Source organism: Thamnophis sirtalis, unplaced genomic scaffold, assembly GCF_051295495.1.
Source record: "Thamnophis sirtalis isolate CommonGarterSnake01/CBP01778 unplaced genomic scaffold, rThaSir2_p1.2 scaffold_6, whole genome shotgun sequence".
Classification (NCBI taxonomy): domain Eukaryota; kingdom Metazoa; phylum Chordata; class Lepidosauria; order Squamata; family Natricidae; genus Thamnophis; species Thamnophis sirtalis.
Genome location: NW_028261386.1, coordinates 105740093 through 105758817, shown reverse-complemented (window position 1 = coordinate 105758817; position 18725 = coordinate 105740093). Strand labels below are relative to the sequence as shown.

The 18725-nt window shown below is 38.2% G+C and overlaps 1 protein-coding gene across 1 annotated transcript in view; it reads left to right on the top strand.

Moving 5' to 3' along the window:
- Window positions 1–18725, top strand: part of FIG4 (FIG4 phosphoinositide 5-phosphatase) — a 96715-nt gene that overhangs the window by 38801 nt on the left and 39189 nt on the right. The window contains exons 10-12 of the mRNA XM_087718655.1: window positions 2106–2203; window positions 16191–16324; window positions 17807–17923. Of these exons, the coding sequence (XP_087574781.1) occupies window positions 2106–2203; window positions 16191–16324; window positions 17807–17923 (349 nt within the window). The remainder of the gene's footprint in view (window positions 1–2105; window positions 2204–16190; window positions 16325–17806; window positions 17924–18725) is intronic.

Genomic DNA, 18725 nt, shown 5'->3' with positions numbered 1-18725 from the left:
ATCCTGCCCCCCCCCCCTGCTTCTAAGGGCCTCTCCCACCCCTGGTGCTACACTTAACAACCCACATGCTCATTTAATAATTGAATTGGAGGGGTCATTAGGTGTGATGCTTCACTTAACTATAATGGGCAGGCTTCATTACAATTGTAAATTGAGGACTACCTGTAATAAATATTATCCACTGCAGGGCTGGGTGTAATGTTTCACCAACAGACCTATGACAGGTTTTTTTAAGAAATTCAATAGTATATTATTTAGTTAACTAGCTATTAAAAAGCATATACTTATTTTTATTACCTATTACATAGAAAAAATAGTGTTTCCTGCCTCTTCCTGTATGCTGCTTAAGTTAACAGAAAAAGAACTTAAAAAGACATATTGAACACTTAAAAGACATGAAACTATTGCTGCTTTGTTGTCTTTTTTGACTCACAAATAGAAAAGATAAGTAATATTGTGTTATTGAATTATGGATTTGTTTGGCCTATTTCAACTAGTTATGTAAGATGGAGCCAGGGAATAAAATATATGACACGTTGTGTGTTTTAAAATTCATCAAAAAAGAAAGTAAAAAGGCAATTGTATACAAGCAGTCTCCCTTCGTTGATCCAGTAAAACTTCAGATACTGAAAATAAGAAAAAAAACACCACTTTTTTCCCTTTATCCCATCTACACTGCCCAGTTGTTTAAGCTTTTTGAACAACATAAGTGGTATAGGAAGCTGCAGAAAGAAGAAAAAATCATTGGAAATTGTACCTCTGCTGGTTGCACTTTGATATGAGAGTGGATCAAGCTGTTCTACCATCAAAGCGATAATAACTGCAATCCATTATTTGTTCAGATTTTTTCTTGATGAGATCATTAAGTTATTAGGTAAAATTGAAAGGGTCAGTACTGCATACATACCATTCTGAACTCCAGGAGAAACAACAAAATATAAATGCAGCAGATAAAATCATGGTGATGTGGAAATTCTGTTTCTGTTACAAGGTCATGCTCATTCATCTAATTAGAGCTAATTCATAACCTATGATTTTATATATACTTCTGTGTGGCCAAAATAGATCTGAAACCAGAGTGCCCTTCAGAGGTGGGTTCCTACTGGTTTGGACTGGTTCGGCCAAATAGGTAGTAACTCGGCCTGCCATGCCCCCAAACAGGTTCTATTGTTGTCATCACCATCTTGATTTTCGGTTCTGCGCATGCGCATAACAATCTTCATTGCAAAATTATAATTTTTGTTTCCTATTCTAACGTGCACATGCATAGACATTTTTAGCTGCAAATGTGCACACGCACAGAGCAACATTTTTTGCACGCCAAACCGGCAGTAATGCCAGTAGCAACCCACCCCTGGTGCCCTTCTACACTGAATTCTTTCAAATATTGTATTCCATCACTGAGAGCCAAGTGAGTTATTGGAAGTATTTGTTCAATATGCATCTCAGTACCCTTTTTTAAGATTATTGTTCATCTTATTATTTTTATGTGTATGTTATCATTTCATAAGAGTACTTTGCATAATAATATAAGCAGTTCGTGTGTGTGTGGGGAAATTTTATTAAAAAATACATAAGACGAAAACAATATCTTCTCTTCTAAAAATAAGCTCCCTGGCTTGGGAATGGGCCAACTCACCATGTCCAACTCGCTGCAGTCAACTCATCATGGCGAACTCGCTTCAGGACAATTCACCATGTCCAACTCACCATGGGTCAACTTGCTGCAGAACAATTTAACAATTCTATTTAATTATTTAAAATAAATAAAAAATATTTTAATTTTTGCCATTTACATTTCATTCTGTCCCTCCTTTTGCATCCTTTTTCATGATTCTATTTCACCTTTTCTTTGAATTAGTGTAACTCTTGTCTGGCAGTGAATTGTCCTGTGGTGAGATGGCCATGGCAAGTTGTCCTGCTGTGAGTTGGCCATGGCAAGTAGACTATGGCGAGTTGGCCATGGCAAATTGTCATAGATCCCCATGGCTTTCCATCTACTTTGTAGTTTCAATGAGGATTGCTAAATATGAAAAGTATAGCATATTAAAACCAAATAAGAGCCTAGGACTCTGTTCATTTAATATGAATTGCTGTTTTTCTAGTGGATCAGGCAGACCCATTTGCTCATGTAGCTGCTCTTCACTTTGATCAAATGCTTCAGAGATTTGGCTCTCCGATCATCATTTTGAACCTTGTCAAGGTAAACATTTTTGCTTGTGTTGATTCCTAAATGTTGTCAGCTCTTGGAGAGAGACCATAAAGACCAAGATCTTGTCATTCGGAAAAATCAAGATAAATTAAATATTTTATTAAACTATTCAGAGATATTACAAAGCATGTTAATGTACTTGGGATCATTTTCCTGTTTTATTTTCGGGTAAGTCTTGATGATTTTGTGAAATATTTTTGCTTTATGACTAATATTTTTAGTACATTCTAATTAGCCACTATATTAATCTCTTTGAACATCTTTAATGCTGACTATAAGCTGTATTTAATGAAGATATTATTGTTACTACCCTGTGTAGGGAGACTTGTATTTACTTTTATTTTCCAATCCATGTAGCATTCCCGTGGAAAGCTGCTACAAAAATTATTTGGCATTTCAGAGACAAGTCCTCAGAGCTGTTTCACAGTGCTATTTTTTAAATTGTAACTTGTCAGTGAGTAAGATCAATTATTCCTTTTGATAAAGAGTTTTAAATTATTTAGTGCAGTGTGTTTTATGAGATCAAGAATTTCTGTCATCTTAATGATTTCAGCTATGTCTTTGCATATGTGGAAACTGAGAACATTAATACATTTTAAAATATAATTCCTGAATGTTTCTAAATGTGCCAGAGGATAGAATCTGTTCTTATAATAAATTTTGTTTCTTCTAAATACTTTGCAAGGAATAGATTTCTTAAGAATCTACAGTTAGCATATGTACAGTATATCACAGAGGTGAGTACACCCCTCATATTTTGTAAATATTTAAGTATATTTTTTCATGTGACAACACTGAAGAAATTACACTTGGCTATAATGTAAAGTAGTGAGTATACAGCTTGTATAACAGTGTAAATATGCTGTCCCCTCAAAATAACTCATTAATGTCTAAACTGTTGACAACAAAAATGTGAGGGAGTATACTCACTTCTGTATATATCCTACCAGGGGTGGTTTGTGGCTGGATTTACTGCTGGTTTGCTTGTGTGCACGCTGGATGCGCACTGCACACGCATGTGCAGTTCAATTAAAATCATTCTGCTCATGCACAGAACTCAAAACAAGGTGGTTCGGAGGCGTGGCAGGCTTGGGTCGCTGCCAGTTCCAGCAACCCAGGCCGCCATACCACTACCTGTTTGCCCGAACCAGTATGAACCCACCTCTGTATCCTACATACCAATTTCAGAAGAGTTTAGCAAATGATACATGGATGTATATCTTTCTAGGCTCTGCTGTGAGGAAAGGAGTTATCTCAGAGGAAGCATGTAGAGTTAGAGTGAAAAAAACAATGACAAAATCAGTTTTGAGATTAACCCTTATTATCCCACTCTTTGGAGATATAGATTAAGGGAAGAAACATTTTTAGTTCTTCAGTATGAATTGAGTAGAGAGAAAAAATATTAACACGAAGCAAAGTTTTTAAAAGTTGCCATGAACTCGTTAAAATTGAACTTGATAATAAGCAATAATTTCTCATTAAGGGAAAAATCTATAGAGGTTCTCAAGTTGGAATGCTTCTTTTATTTCTTCTATGTTAGAAGAGAAAATTGAAAGTTTTCACTAGTGATCAAAAGAAGGTACACACACAGAGACACACACACAGGCACACACACACACACACATCCATATACAGGTGCAACACAAAAAATTAGAATATCGTGCAAAAGTTCATTTATTTCAGTAATGCAACTTAAAAGGTGAAACTAATATATGAGATAGACTCATTATATGTAAAGCAAGATAGTTCAAGCCGTGATTTGTCATAATTGTGATGATTATGGCTTACAGCTCATGAAAATTCCAAATCCATAATCTCAGAAAATTAGAATATTGTGAAAAGGTGCAATATTCTAGGCTCAAAGTGTCCCACTCTAATCAGCTAATTAAGCCATAACACCTGCAAAGGGTTCCTGAGCCTTTAAATGGTCTCTCCGTCTGGTTCAGTAGGAATCACAATCATGGGAAAGACTGCTGACTGGACAGTTGTGCAGAAAACCATCATTGACACCTTCCATAAGGAGGGAAAGCCTCAAAAGGTAATTGCAAAAGACGTTTGATCTTCCCAAAGTGCTGTATCAAACCACATTAATAGAAAGTTATGTAGAAGGGGAAAAGGTGGAAGAAAAAGGTGCACAAGCAGCAGGGATGACCGCAGCCTGGAGAGGATTGTCAGGAAAAGGCCATTCAAAAGTATTGGGGACTTTCACAAGCAGTGGACTGAGGCTGGAGTCAGTGCATCAAGAACCACCACACACAGACGGATCCTGGACATGGGCTTCAAATGTTGTATTCCTCTTGTCAAGCCGCTCCTGAACAACAAACAACGTCAGAAGCGTCTTACCTGGGCTAAAGAAAAATAGACCTGGTCTGTTGCTCAGAAGTCCAAAGTTCTCTTTTCTGATGAGAGCAACTTTTGCATCTCATTTGGAAACCAAGGACCCAGAGTATGGAGGAAGAATGGAGAGGCACACACTGCAAGATGCGTGAAGTCCAGTGTGAAGTTTCCACAGTCTGTGTTGATTTGGAGAGCCATGTCATCTGCTGGTCCACTTTGGCCCACTTTGCTTCATTAAGTCCAGGATCAATGCAGCCATCTACCAGGAGATTTTGGAGCACTTCATGCTTCCTTCCACAGACGAGTTTTATGGGGATGCTGACTTCATTTTCCAGCAGGACTTGGCACCTGCCCACACTGCCAAAAGCATCAAAACCTGGTTCAATGACCGTGAGATTACTGTGCTTGATTGGCCAGCAACCTCGCCTGACCTGAACCCCATAGAGAATCTATGGGGCATTGCCAAGACAAAGATGAGAGCGAACAATGCAGAAGAACTGAAGGCCGCTATTAAAGCATCCTGGTCTTCCATAACACCCCAGCAGTGCCACAGGCTGATAGCTTCCATGCCACACCGCATTGAGGCAGTAATTGCTGAAAAAGGGGCCCAAACCAAGTATTGAGTACATATGCACGCTTATACTTTTCAGAGGTCCGATATTGTTCTATGTACAACCCTTGTTTTATTGATTGCATGTAATATTCTAATTTTCTGAGATTGTGGATTTGGGGTTTTATGAGCTGTAAGGCATAATCATCACAATTATGACAAATCATGGCTTGAACTATCTTGCTTTGCATATAATGAGTCTATCTCATATATTAGTTTCACCTTTTAAGTTGCATTACTGAAATAAATGAACTTTTGCACAGTGTTCTAATTTTTCGAATTTCACCTGTGTGTGTGTGTGTGTTCTCCAGCATAACTCTGGAGCGACTCAAGCAATTTCAACCAAACTTGGTACACAGATGGCTTACTCTCTGGAAACAAATACCGTGAGGGTAAGACACCCCTAACACTCCTCGGGATGTGTGTTCTGTTAGGATACAACTTGTTGTGCCTTCAAATGGCTTCTACTGTACTGCCGCAAAATGGCTTCTACTGTACAGCACAGTGGAGTTGCCATAGTAATGGCTTCACAGTACTCCATAAGTGGGCTCCCTCTGGTAAGGGAGAAAATCCAACATTAGAAATTACATTTGGTCTGGACATTTCTCCCTTATAAATCAATACCTGGACAACACCAGGTTATCAGCTAGTTGTATTATAAAATCATAATTTTCATAGTTGATTTACTTGCCCAGTTCCAAATCTTAGTTTGTAAAGGTTGATCTTAGTTTATGATTTTAACATGAGGCTAAACTGCTATTCTATACTGAAGGATGAGGGAATGATAACAGTGGTGTTGAGTGTACATTGTGACATGATATCAATGAATCATCAATCCAAAGTTCAATATTGTCTATGTTGATTGGCTAGGTGTTTTTCTGAGCCCTATCTGGAGATGTCAGGTGAGATTCTACTCAGAGAGTTTGCTCTGGTCCAAACTTGTGGCTCCTCTGTCCTTAGGGAGATCTTTTGCAAGTTACCACTATAAGAATGTTGCACCGTTCAACATTCAACTGCCATGCCTTAAACTTTCATTCTAATAGAATTAGCATTAATACATTATTAATGTAACTTATTTTAAACCACTGTATTATGGCAATATTTTACATTTCTATATATTACATTTTATAAACGTACTAGAACTGAATTGACATAATTTTAATATCAAAAATAATGTTATAGAGCAAGAATTGCAGTCTATTCTAACTCTGTCAACACTTGAAGCAAAACTGTATCTAAAACTGTTTCATTAGTAAGTAACTCTCCTAACTCTTCGTCAGCAACCACTGAAGAGAAAACTTAGGCATGCAATTTTTTTTATTTTTTTTCTCACCCACATTAATTAACAGGCTGTCCCTTTGATCACTTTAGAACATAAATTACTCAGTGAGAATGACACAGTGGGGAAAAATGAAGTAAATAGTTAATTTATTTTCACTTGCTTTGTTGCAAGTTTCTTACAGAACAGCTGCTCAAGATCCTATTTGACATTCCAAAAAGCCATTTATCTGACAGAATATACATATCCCGTAGGAGTATTTGAATGCTATTCTTGCTTACACCCTGTCAGCCTTACTAGTGGCTGAGCCAGGGAAAAAGATTGGTGGTGTTATGTCTAAACACTGTACTACCAAGTTACACAGGTACATGATGTGAGGTCCTTCAGAGCCAAAAAGCTTATAATCTGAATTGAGGCAAATATTTTAGCTGCCGTTGTTCATAGGCCTTAAGATCAAACCCAGTGACATAAAAATTGTGATATAGAAAAGAGACTAACTTCGTAAGATACCACCCTAGTAACAAGTAATTCTGTTATTTTTAATTCTTTATTTTTGGAAATGTATTTCTGTAAGCCGCCCGGAGTCCTTCGGGATTGGGCAGTCTATACATTTATTAAATACTTAAATACTAAATACTTAATACTGTTAAATAACCTGCACTTTCTAATTATCCCCAATTTTCCAAATTATTATTAGAATTAGAATTCTTTATTGGCCAAGTGGATACACACAAGGTATTTGTCTCAAGTGCATAAACTCTCTGTGTACATATAAGTGATAATCATCATTATCTTCCTTTGTACATTTTGAGGGGGCAAAGAAAGCATGTAGACAAAAATACTTTAATAGTGAAGTGTTCTGATGTATCTAAAGGATGTCTAAAAAACCTCAAGCAGATATCCAAGCTTCCTATAGAAGCTTGGGGAATTGAAGGGAGTGTATCAGCTATTTATTACGAAGAGAAGTTCTCCTCTGAGAGGACAGAAGTGGAGAAGATGTGAAGTGATTTTATGATCTGTGTCAATTGTTGCTTTTTTGGTATCCTAGAATCCCTCATGGGATTGTTGATATTACAGATAAAATTACTGAGTGCACAGCATATGTGCAGCTTTACTTAGTATATCATTGCTTATATTAATAGCTAACTAGATAAACATGTTTTCTAGGTAATATAGTCATGGGTAGGCAGAGCATGCTTAAAGCCAACATTGAAAGTAAGAGATGTTAAGATATCTATGAGGGTTCTTTGCTCTCCAAGGACTGAGCACAACACAGCATACCAAATATTTTATTCCAGCCCACACCTTCCCTAATAATAGGCCAGTGCTCTGAGTCAATTCCATCCTTCTAGGACTTTGCAAAGTGATGTTGACACGTAACTATGTCTTTAATACTCAGGCTCTTTATATTCAGTCTATTAATACTCAGTTCAAACAAAAGTCTCAAAGTCTTTAAAGTAGCATCAACCTTTGGGTTTCCCCCCCAAAAAGTTTTTATATTACTTAAAATGGGGTAGTATTTCAGTGTGGTTACTCCTTTTCTAGTTGCTGCTCAGCTCCAGATAAAGCTCCATGTTGGACTCCCACTAGAATATCCTCGTCACCATAGTTAGTGGTCCTGGCTGTTGACCAGTAGCCTTCTTGCTTGCTTATAATAGCTGCCAATCTCCAGAGGTTACCTCCACTTCCCTATCTGTACATTTGCTTATCTCCTTTTCTCCTACACTCCTCTTCACTTTCTGTTAGTGTGTGCTTTTCTTAGCTAAGAACCTGGGTGAGGTGAAGCTGCCTCTGGATATCAGCAGGTCCTTCACAAAAGTAGATCACATCCCAACTTCACCCCCCCTCAGCACATCTGAGTAGTAATTCACATATGACTTCAAATGTCCCTATTATTGGTAGAGGAAAGCTTGGATTCAGCCCAAAGTGCTTTCTATTGTAGCTTTTTAGAAACAGAGAAGAAAGGAAGGACGTGCCAAATAAGAGTAAAATAATCAAAAACTCGTTCTGGAGAATTGCTGGGAAATCAGAAAGTAGCAAATGAAACAAAATTTTTGAGCCAGTATAACTGGCTTGAAAAAAGATGTAAAATCAATGCATAAGGAGCACATAGTAAACACAATGAAAAGAGATGGCATATACTTGGAAAGCAATAGAGATGGAAATATTGTATATAGATGTATATACTGTAAAAATGAGAAAGTATGAAACAAAGAAGAATATGTACAAGATAATAGAATGGAAAATGGAAAATCCGAAATCAGAAAAAAGAAATACCGATAACGGAAAGCTGTAAAAGTGTAATTGTGATTTTAATGTTTGGAAAAAGTCAAATAAAAAACACTTTAAGAAAAACAACAAAATTTCCATCTACAATAAAAATGTTAGTTAAGAGTCTGTTGTTTGTGGTAAAACATAACTAGTGATGATAGCCTCTGTAAAACTCAGCATATAGTAGCTATATGGCTTGTTTTGTTCACAGAGGCTAAACAGAAAGAGATCTCCTTAATATTTAGGAACAACTCTCCAGAGAATGCCAGAGTTGTAGGCTGAGCTGGGCCAGTACAGGTAATCCTTGAATTACAATTACTATTACAATTGAGCCCAACATTTCTGTTGCTAAGCTAGACAGTTGTAATTGTGCCCCATGTTATGACCTTTTTAGCCTCAGTTGTTAAGTGAATCACTGCAGTTGTAACACAGTTGTAAATTTGTAACACAGATGTTAAGTAATTCTGGCTTCTCCTTTGACTTGCTTGTCAGAATTTTGGAAAAGGTGATCATGTGACCCCAGGATACTGCGAATGTCATAAATATGAGTCAGTTGCCAACCGGCCGATTTTTAATCACATGACCATGGGGATACTGCAATGGTTGTAAGTGAAAAACTGTCATAAGTCACTTTTTTCAGTGCCGTTGTAACTTTAAACGGTGACTAGATGAACTGTTGTAAATTGAAGAGTATCTGTAAGATATTATCCAGCATACACATGTGAGCTACATTCAGTACCAAATCCATGAGCTCCTCTCCCTCTAAGTCATATGAATTGCTTAAAGTGCTCTTATAAGGAAACATTCACAGCAAGCCGCATTGACCCTGAGTTAGGCAACAGAGGGAGGAATCAGGCAGGAACAAGGGGCTCAGTAAATCAAATGGTTTATATTCCCTGACTATGTCTCAAAGATGGTATAGCTAGTATGCTAGCCTAGAGAGGGATAAATAATGACACTCAGTTGGGTTTATTAAAACCATTCCACTGTCATGCAGTATCATTTGAACAGTGTCTGCCTTTTTTTGGGGGGGGGGTGTCTTGTCTTTGAAATGTAGTGGGTTGAAGGTATATAAGCTGTGGTTCTGCTTTTGCTCAGGTCTACTCAGCAAGCTGCCAGTGTTTTGTTGGGAGCCTGGCGTACATTGTAGTTATTTGCATACTTAATCAAATTATGTTATATCTTTAAGGTAGGGATGTCAAAGTTGATTTCATTGAGAACCGCATCAGGGTTATGTTTGACCTCAGAGGGCCGGTGTGGTGGTGGTCAGGGTTAGGCGTGGTCATAGTGGCCGGGGCCACGGTGACTGTTTGACACCCCTTCTCTTCTTTCTTTCCACAGTTCTTTACTATAACCATTTTCCTATCTCTTTCACCAGATGTTACTGGGAATGTTTATTATTTATTCTTCATACTCCACTAAACTTTTTGTTTCTAAATTTATACGCCATTGTTTAATATTAAATTGCTTTTCCATGCAGAAAAGCTATTTATACTATTGTATTTTTATTATTCAAGTAATAATAAAAAAGCTATAGCATAAATGACATGATAATACAAGATCTAACAGCAGAGATAAATATCCAGGATAGTAAATAGAAATGGCTGTCAATTATAGATTGTTGATTGTAAAATGGACCTACAGTATGTAAAATATGGCATTAAACTGTAGTATTAACATAGGATGTTTCTTGCTTTCTATCCAGATCAGGCACTTACTTGAAGCCACATAATTGTAATCCAGTCCTCCTCCAGCACTCTGCCAGCTGAAAACGGGCTGCGTGGGGCCTGTGGCCCGTTTTGGCCGGCAGAGGCCTTTGATATTTCCAGACCAGCCCTGTGGGCCGGATTTAAGCAGTTTTAATCCGGCCTGCAGGCCTTGAGTTTTACACCCCTGCTTTAAGGTAATGTGGTTGCTTTAGGTGAGCCAGGTTTTGGCCACCACAATATGGTGCTATGATTCAGATTGTCTATCTGAGTAACAACATTTGGTTGTTCTGTAAAACATAGAATAAAAGAGCTGTCAGATGGCAAACCATTTAATTCTATCTGATACAAAGTGTCTTGTCATAACTTTGGTGGTTGTGTGCCAGGATCAAAGATCTGTAAAGCTTTTTGATTTTTAAGTATTCTCTTTGGCAAAAAGGTTCTTTGATTCATAGTTTATCACATATAAATTTAAGGTTTTTTTTTTTGACACAGCCGTCTTTATATGTTGCATTGCTAAGTTGTGCAGACTAATTCTAACACACTCAGAAAAAAACCAGCCTAAAACTGAATGCGTCTGTTACTAAACCAAGAGGCAGGTGGAAAATCTATCTCCTATAACTAAAACTTTAAACATTGTACCACATTCTGCCCCAAATCTGGCAATAGTACAGGTTGGATTCATGTTGCCTTAAAGCAATTGCTTCATATCTATGAAAATTACCAGCAAGATGAATGGCCTGATGTATTGCAGATGGCTAAGTTCACAAATGACCATTCAAACCTTATTTAGTTACCAACAACATGTTGGCATCTTGTGTCTGATGCCTTACATTTTCTCTAGGAATTTCAGGCAATCAGTTGGATTTCCCCCCAAAACTTCAAAGAAATGTACTGCTGATCATCACAATCAAGAACAGTTCTCATTGCTATTAGGGCTTTCCACTTAGTTCTTACCTTACAGATGCTTTTCCAAGAAACCAAATTTATCGGCCTGTTCCCTTGATTAGCACAAATCAACCCCGTTTTCACCCTTTCATAACTTCCTGATTTTTTAATATATTCTTTTCCCCTTACACTCTGTCCAATCTTCTCAGTATCAATTATAGGAAGAGTGAATTTGCGATGAAAACTCTTGGGTTCTTGAGATTGGAGGGCCAGACTGAAATATCTGGTTCATTGGAAGATATGAACAGAGGAACAAACACTCTGGGAAGCAGCAAAGGATATCCAGACATGGGGACGGATATCCAGACATGGGGACTTCAACGGTTCCATCTGCCATTCTAACTGGCCTTGCAATGTTGCCATATCACTTACTTACTCTTGTTCTGTCAGTGAACAGAACAATACACATACAAGGATGTAAGAACTACTTTATTGTAGAAAAATTAATAAAGTTATTACAAAACAATCCAGACAACTGCAACTGTGTCTCGGATATAGGTTCTATTATTATGAAATCAAGCTTTAAATTCTTATGCCTTTATTTCCTGCCCATGCAGTGCAATTACTTTAAACCCACTCTCTTTTGGGCGCAAGGGATAATTTCCATCTGTCTTGTTTTCTTAACACACTTACACACAGCAGTTGATCCACTCATAGTAATAATCCTGTTGATGTCAGCCAAATGTGACAATAATAGGACAAAACCAAACCATACAAAATACTGTTTCAATTCCTGAATTGTACATCCAACAACAATGTTCTGTGTTGTAAAGGAGATACAAAATTTCAAGCAAATGTTTGCTTTCATTCAGTATTTGAAGCACTCCTTCAATGAAACTCCACTAAATGCTACTGAAGCAGTGATGCTGCACTGTGTTAGCATAGCCATTTTCTTGGCATTCAGTAAATGTCTATGCACATTAAGTGTGTGCATAGAAGTTATGTCTATTGAAGCAGAGGAATTGAGTGCCTCCATTAATTGAAAGCGTTGAGGAAGAGAACCTGGTTCACTATGTTGGGGGGGGGGGCACTCAGAAAGCAGAACTGAGCAGATCCAAATGATACCCCTCCATACAATTCTACCCTAACTTATACCATTTATGTTGTTAAAGTATACAAAACAGATAACAATATTTTTCTTTATTATCTGTGTAATAGATTTCAGATTAACTGAGGGGAAGAAAGAAGGTTAGCAGTTTGAGGCCCAAGCACCACATGAGGGGGTGAGCTCCCGTTCTTGCCTTAGCTTCTGCCAACCTAGCAGTTCAAAAGCATGCAAATGCAAGTAAATAAATAGGTACCACTTCTGTGGGAAGTGGTAATGGTATTCCGTGTATCTCAATGTATAGTCATGCCGGCCACGTGACCACAGAAGCATCTTCAGAGAACTCTGGCTCCTTTGGCTGGGAAAGGGAGATGAACAGTACTGTAGCATTGGACATGACTAGACAGGAGAAACCTTTACTTAACAAAAAAGATTTAGCTTCTTGAATCAGGCTTTCTTAGCAACATCAAATTGATGCTACAATTATTAAAGCTAAGGGAGGATGCTGTTCCTTTGAGACAACAAAGAACTAATCATTCAGTTAAACAGAACTAAAGTAGCATTTGTACAAGTATTGTGCCAATGGCCTTATTTAGTAAGTTAAAGACTTTTGAAAAATCAAAAGGTAAATGAACAATTGCAATAGTTGAAAAATAAAGGAAACATGCTTCACGTAGCCTATGGGCAAAAACTAGACTAATATCCACTGGGACATTAAAGGTGGAACAGAAGTATTGGCAGAAGAAGTGGAGAAAAGTTAATGGCTAGAACTCCATGTTCTTCCTAGCCATCATTGGATCAATTGGAAGAAAAGAAGCTACTCATTTGCTAAGGAAGTAGCAGTCCAGGATGAAATATAGAGTAACCAACCACAAGAAGAGTCATGGTAACAGACAACATAGCAAAATAGCTGACTATGTCTAGCAAGTGAATCTCCTGGAGGGACTTTAGCAGGGGTGGGTTTCGACCGGTTCGCACCGGTCCCTGCGATCCGGTTGGTCGCCGAACCCGGAAGTAAGTAACTTCCGGGAACGGCGAAGCCCCCCCCCGCGCCCGCGCGCGCCCGCACACCCGCGCCCGCTCCTTACCCGGTTTTTATGAATTCTGCGCTTCTACGCATGCGCAGAACGCATATAGCGCCTGCGCGATCCTCCAGGAGCAGCTGGAGCATCGCGCAGAAGCTAGTACGTGCGCTAGTACGTGCGCGAGGATGCCGCGTGCGTGCACGAGGACGCCGCGTGCGTGCACGAGGACGCCGCGTGCGTGCACGAGGACGCCGTGTGCGTGCGCGAGGACGCCGCCGGCCTCGTTCCAACCGGTTCGGGGCGAGAAACCCACCCCTGGACTTTAGGCACCATAGGACAGAAAACATAGCTTTAAAATATTGGGATGCATTTGTAGTGGGTGAAGATTTATCCATTTTGTCACTCAAAATAATATAGATGGGCCATACAAGTGATGAGGAAAGGCTAAAGCATAGATCCAGCCCTAGTTCTTTTGAGTATTTTGAAGGCACTTGATTCTTGTTCCACATTGTCAACCTCTGAATGTATCTCAGTGTTTCTAAAATTGTGCAGACTGAGACTTTGTAAATCAATCAGCTAAAATGTAAACAGATTCCCCCCTCCCCCACCCAGTTGGAGATAACAGTTTCAGAAGCTAAGATGGAGACTGTTGTAAACAAATATTGGATGCAGCTAGTAACAAAATGTTGTTGGCTGTTAAATTTTTAGATTTAATTAGAGCTGGCATGTGTATCTAAGCTCACGTGACACTGCCAGGTGAATCATTGCATGCTGTTATTCACAGGGCTTCTGGAATATGGCTCAAAATGCACTTTTCTGAAGATGCTCTGTACTAGAACACCCCATTAACACTTTCTTGTCATTTATGTGTGGGGAGAAGAGGATATTATCCTAGACATCTGAGCCAACCTTGAATCACTTGCTTAATCAGATGTAGAGCATATGTAGCTTTACTCAGAGACATCATTTAAGATAAATGGTTTCTAAACAATGATTTGGTATTTAGTATGATATGGAAATAGGGAACAGTAAAGAGCTTTTTCTGTTATTTGCATATTTATCATTTTCATAGGAAAGAATTTAACGCTATTATGAAACTTCAGGATTAGAGCAACATGAGCTTTAGGAGTTAGTATCTAGAACATTTTTATTGGACAAATACAAATATAAATCTGATTTTTTAAAAATCTGATAATAAAATATTCCTGGCAAAACATTTTCCATGTTTTATGATTAATAATAACTAAAGTTTATAATATACCATAATTTAGTTAGATTCTTTTATATTAATTGCTTATAAATGTTTTTTGAGTTTGCATTTAGAATATAGAACTAAAGAATAGTTTGTTATAAATGTTGTTTTAAGGAGAAAAGTAGACTTTGGTCAACTTATATGAGGATGCTTTTTCTATTCAGCACCATTGCCACATGGCAATGTGTTTTAAAGAATCATAGAAGGTTCATTTAAACTTTTGAGTTCAACATCCAAGTGCAATGAAGGAATCCAAATTAAAGCATTCTAGACAAATGGCTATTTAACCTTTGTTCAAACAGACCCAAAGAAAGCTAGACTGTTAGATTGCTTTTATATTACGTATTTTGCAACATTCAATTGGACGTATCTTTGTGTAGTTTTAGGCATCACTTTTTGAAACAAGTTACTGCAAATATGCTAACATATGCATCCAAAATCTAAGACCTATGGTTCCCATGGGATTGTAATTTGGCAAATTTGTGATTACTTCAATGATATTACACTGCCATGCCTAGAGATTCAGCCAACCAGTCCTTCCCTAGACTACTGGAGGCCGGGGAACTGGACTGTGCAAGTGGTGGGCCTGAACTCATGTGACACAGTTCCAAGTAAAGCTGTATGCCCTGGCCCACCTCTCACGCATTCGGGTTCCAAATAGCCTGGTAGTGGGCCATGGCCCAGGGGTTAGGGACCCCTGCACTTTTGACTGTCAGAGTGTGGTCAGATGCAGCCAAGTCAGCAGAAAGTCAGAGGTTGCTACTGTTCCCATTGCTTTTTTGCCCTTGGTCATTCTGTGTTTCCAGTTAGGAAAGGAAATATCTCTAAATTACCTTATGGGGGTCTCGGATTATCTAGTACAATACAAAAACAGAAACAAAAGGCAATTACCGGGGGCAAAAGAAACCCATAGCATAATAGAACTGCTGTACTCCCAACTGAGGATGCTGTTATGTGGTGTACCATATGCTATACCCTGTTTGGGCAGATACATCTGATGCATGTTTATAAAGCTCCAAAGCAGTGGTGGGTTCCTACTGGTTCGGACCAGTTCGGCTGACCCAGTAGTGGTTTGGCGGTCTGGGTTGCTGGAACCGGCAGCGACCCAGGCCTCCTATATCCCAAACCTGTTCTCCTAGTAGTGTCATAGGTGCCGCCATCATTTTTGGCTTCTGTGCATGTGCAGAATAATTTTTATTGTATAGCGCATGTGCGTACCCACAAACTAGCAGTAGTGGCTGCCAGAACCCATCCCTGCTCCAAAGATTCACTTTTTAAAGTTTAGTTAGGTTTGTTGCTAGTTCTGTGTCGGTATAGATTTCTGAAAGAGTGTCCTGACTAAAGATTGGCCACATTTTGAAAATGCAAAAACTGCTTGTATCCTTCAGTGCTTCATTGTATTTACTAATATATAGTTTGCTTTAGTCCCGTTTTTTTCCTCTCTAAGAGCTTAAATTATTTAATGTACAATATATATGTCCTTTCATTTAATGCTTTTTTTAAAGGAACGTGAAAAAAGAAAACACGAAAGGATACTAAGCGACGAGCTTGTTGCTGCTGTAACTTACCTCAATCAGTTTTTACCTCCTGAACATGCTATTGTATACATCCCTTGGGATATGGCCAAGTACACAAAGAGGTGCGTGAGGTTGTGAGTATGTTTATAGAGCATATGAGCAAATATAGCTTACACACATATGCATGTCTTGAGCATGTCTTGAGCAACTGTGTACTTAGGCTAACTATAGTACACTATATACATAAAAAATTAACCACTGTCTAATTTTATATAATGGTTTAAGGAAAGAGCTCGGAAGACAAGGGGAAGAGCCACAGCCAAGGGAAAAATCAGACAACAGCCACAGCCACAAAAAGAATGTGGATGTGGTAAAGCTCTCAGAAGGGTCCTTCCCTACTTTCTTGGATTGTAAAGGCAACAGGCAGAAATATACTTTTAGACTTGTAAGATTCTTGTATTAACCTTACAGTAAAATAGAATTAGCCCATTTGGTAATGTTACCTATTTGGATCACCTCATTAAGATGATTCCTTAAAAACTGCTGTAATTTAACAGATGCTGGCCAGTGTAACTGAAAAAAAATATCTTCTAGCTTTGGAACATAAAAAAGAACACTAGCAGTGCACTGCTAATCTAACCCCTGGCCTCTCTAGTCCAGATGTCCTTCAAATACAATCACACTGCCATCAATAGCTGTTGATCCCCAGAACCTGCATCAGTTGAGTCAAGCCTTTTTTGAAATAATAGCCAAGCTATTAGCCTATATCACATCTTGTGGTAGCAAATTCCAAAGCTGACTTATGCATTGTGCAAAAAATTATTTCGTTCGTCTATGTTTTTTGGGGGATTCAATTTCATTGGATGAAGTCTGGATTCAATATTTTGAGAAGGAAAAAATAGCTTGTCTTTAGCCATTTTATCCATACCAGGCACAGTTTTGTACTTCTCAATTGTGTCCCTTCTCATTCATCTCATCAAAACCCCAAATGTCAAAATCTTTCCTCATAGGGAAGCTCTCCAGTCCTTCGATCATCTTAGTAGCCTTCCTGTGTATCTTCTCTAGCTCCACCGTATCTAGAATTGTACACAGTGTTCCAGTGTTGCAGTCACATCAGTGATTTATGTAAGGGCATTGTGATATTGGCACCTCTATTTTCAATACTGTTTTTTATTATTGATAATATGGTATTGGCCTTTTTTTACAATGGATGCACACTGTGTTCATAACTGCATTGACTTGTTTACCCATTTAGTGCTTTATAAAGGATCTGAAAAAAGAAGCAGATTAAAAGCCTTTAAAAAACTTATGAGATCAGGAACCAAACATAGAAATCTATAAAACTGCATCAGTTTTATTTAAAGGGATCCTGGTGGTTTTTAACCTCTTCCAACTTTTTTCAGACCAGTGTGACTGACATTTAGTTTTACCACATTTCGTTTCATGTATGATAGGACTGTAGGTGGACTTCTGCATTTTCATTTAAATCAGACAATGAAACCAAAGTTATCCTTGCATTTTGAAAGTTCTTTACTTTTGATTCACTAATGATACTTTCAACAAAAGAGGAAAAAAAAGTATGTTTTATTTTTATTCCCACTTAGCAAACTGTGCAATGTCCTTGATCGATTGAATGTGATTGCTGAAAACGTCGTGAAGAAAACTGGCTTCTTTGTAAATCGACCTGATTCCTTCTGCAATGTTTTGCGACCAGATGAAAAGTATGTATTAGGCCAGAGTGCTAGATATCATTTGTAATTGCTCTGTAAATACATTTCTAAAAATCTCTATTGTTTAGTATACTAATAGTACATTAATATCAAGATGTGCCTCAAATACAAAATTATGGTTCATGTGTTTTCATACCAATTAGAGAAAACTTATAACTTTATTCATCATATTCCAGGGTTGTATGCAATGGTGAGTAAATCTCAAAATAGTGTATAATCTGACATAAAAAATAAGACATATCAATATATTGATGCATAGTTGAAATTATTATCATTATGGTGCAATTTGGCATTTTTATCCACCTATCGAATCCTTCCCAAAGACCTGGGATACGTCGGTATTGTTGTTTGATGGTGTTAAAGGTATTTTCACTGGGTGTAAGCTTTTTCAAATAAAACTTCTGTTTGCAATTGACTGATGGTGGTTTTGTCAATGCCAATGGTATTTAAATGACGTTTTGAAATTGCATCTGCCTATTACTATTTGTCCCATTTTTGCTTTCTTTTGCTTTAGCCATTTTTCTTCTGTTTGCAGAACTTTGTATTTTTCACAAGTTGTTTCTCTTCTCTTCTGCTGACACCAGGTTTTGCAACATCCACTATCCCAACTTGTTTGTCTTTCTTATCAACAATTGTTAAGTCTAGGGTTTTAGGCAGTAGGTGCTTATGTGTTTGAATCACTGGTGGGTTGCAGGCGGTACGCCCTGGTACGGGTGTACCTGAGCCTGCCTGGAGCACTGGGTACCGTTCTGGTACGGTGCTCTAGAGGGCCCACCGTCCCGCCTGAGCTCCT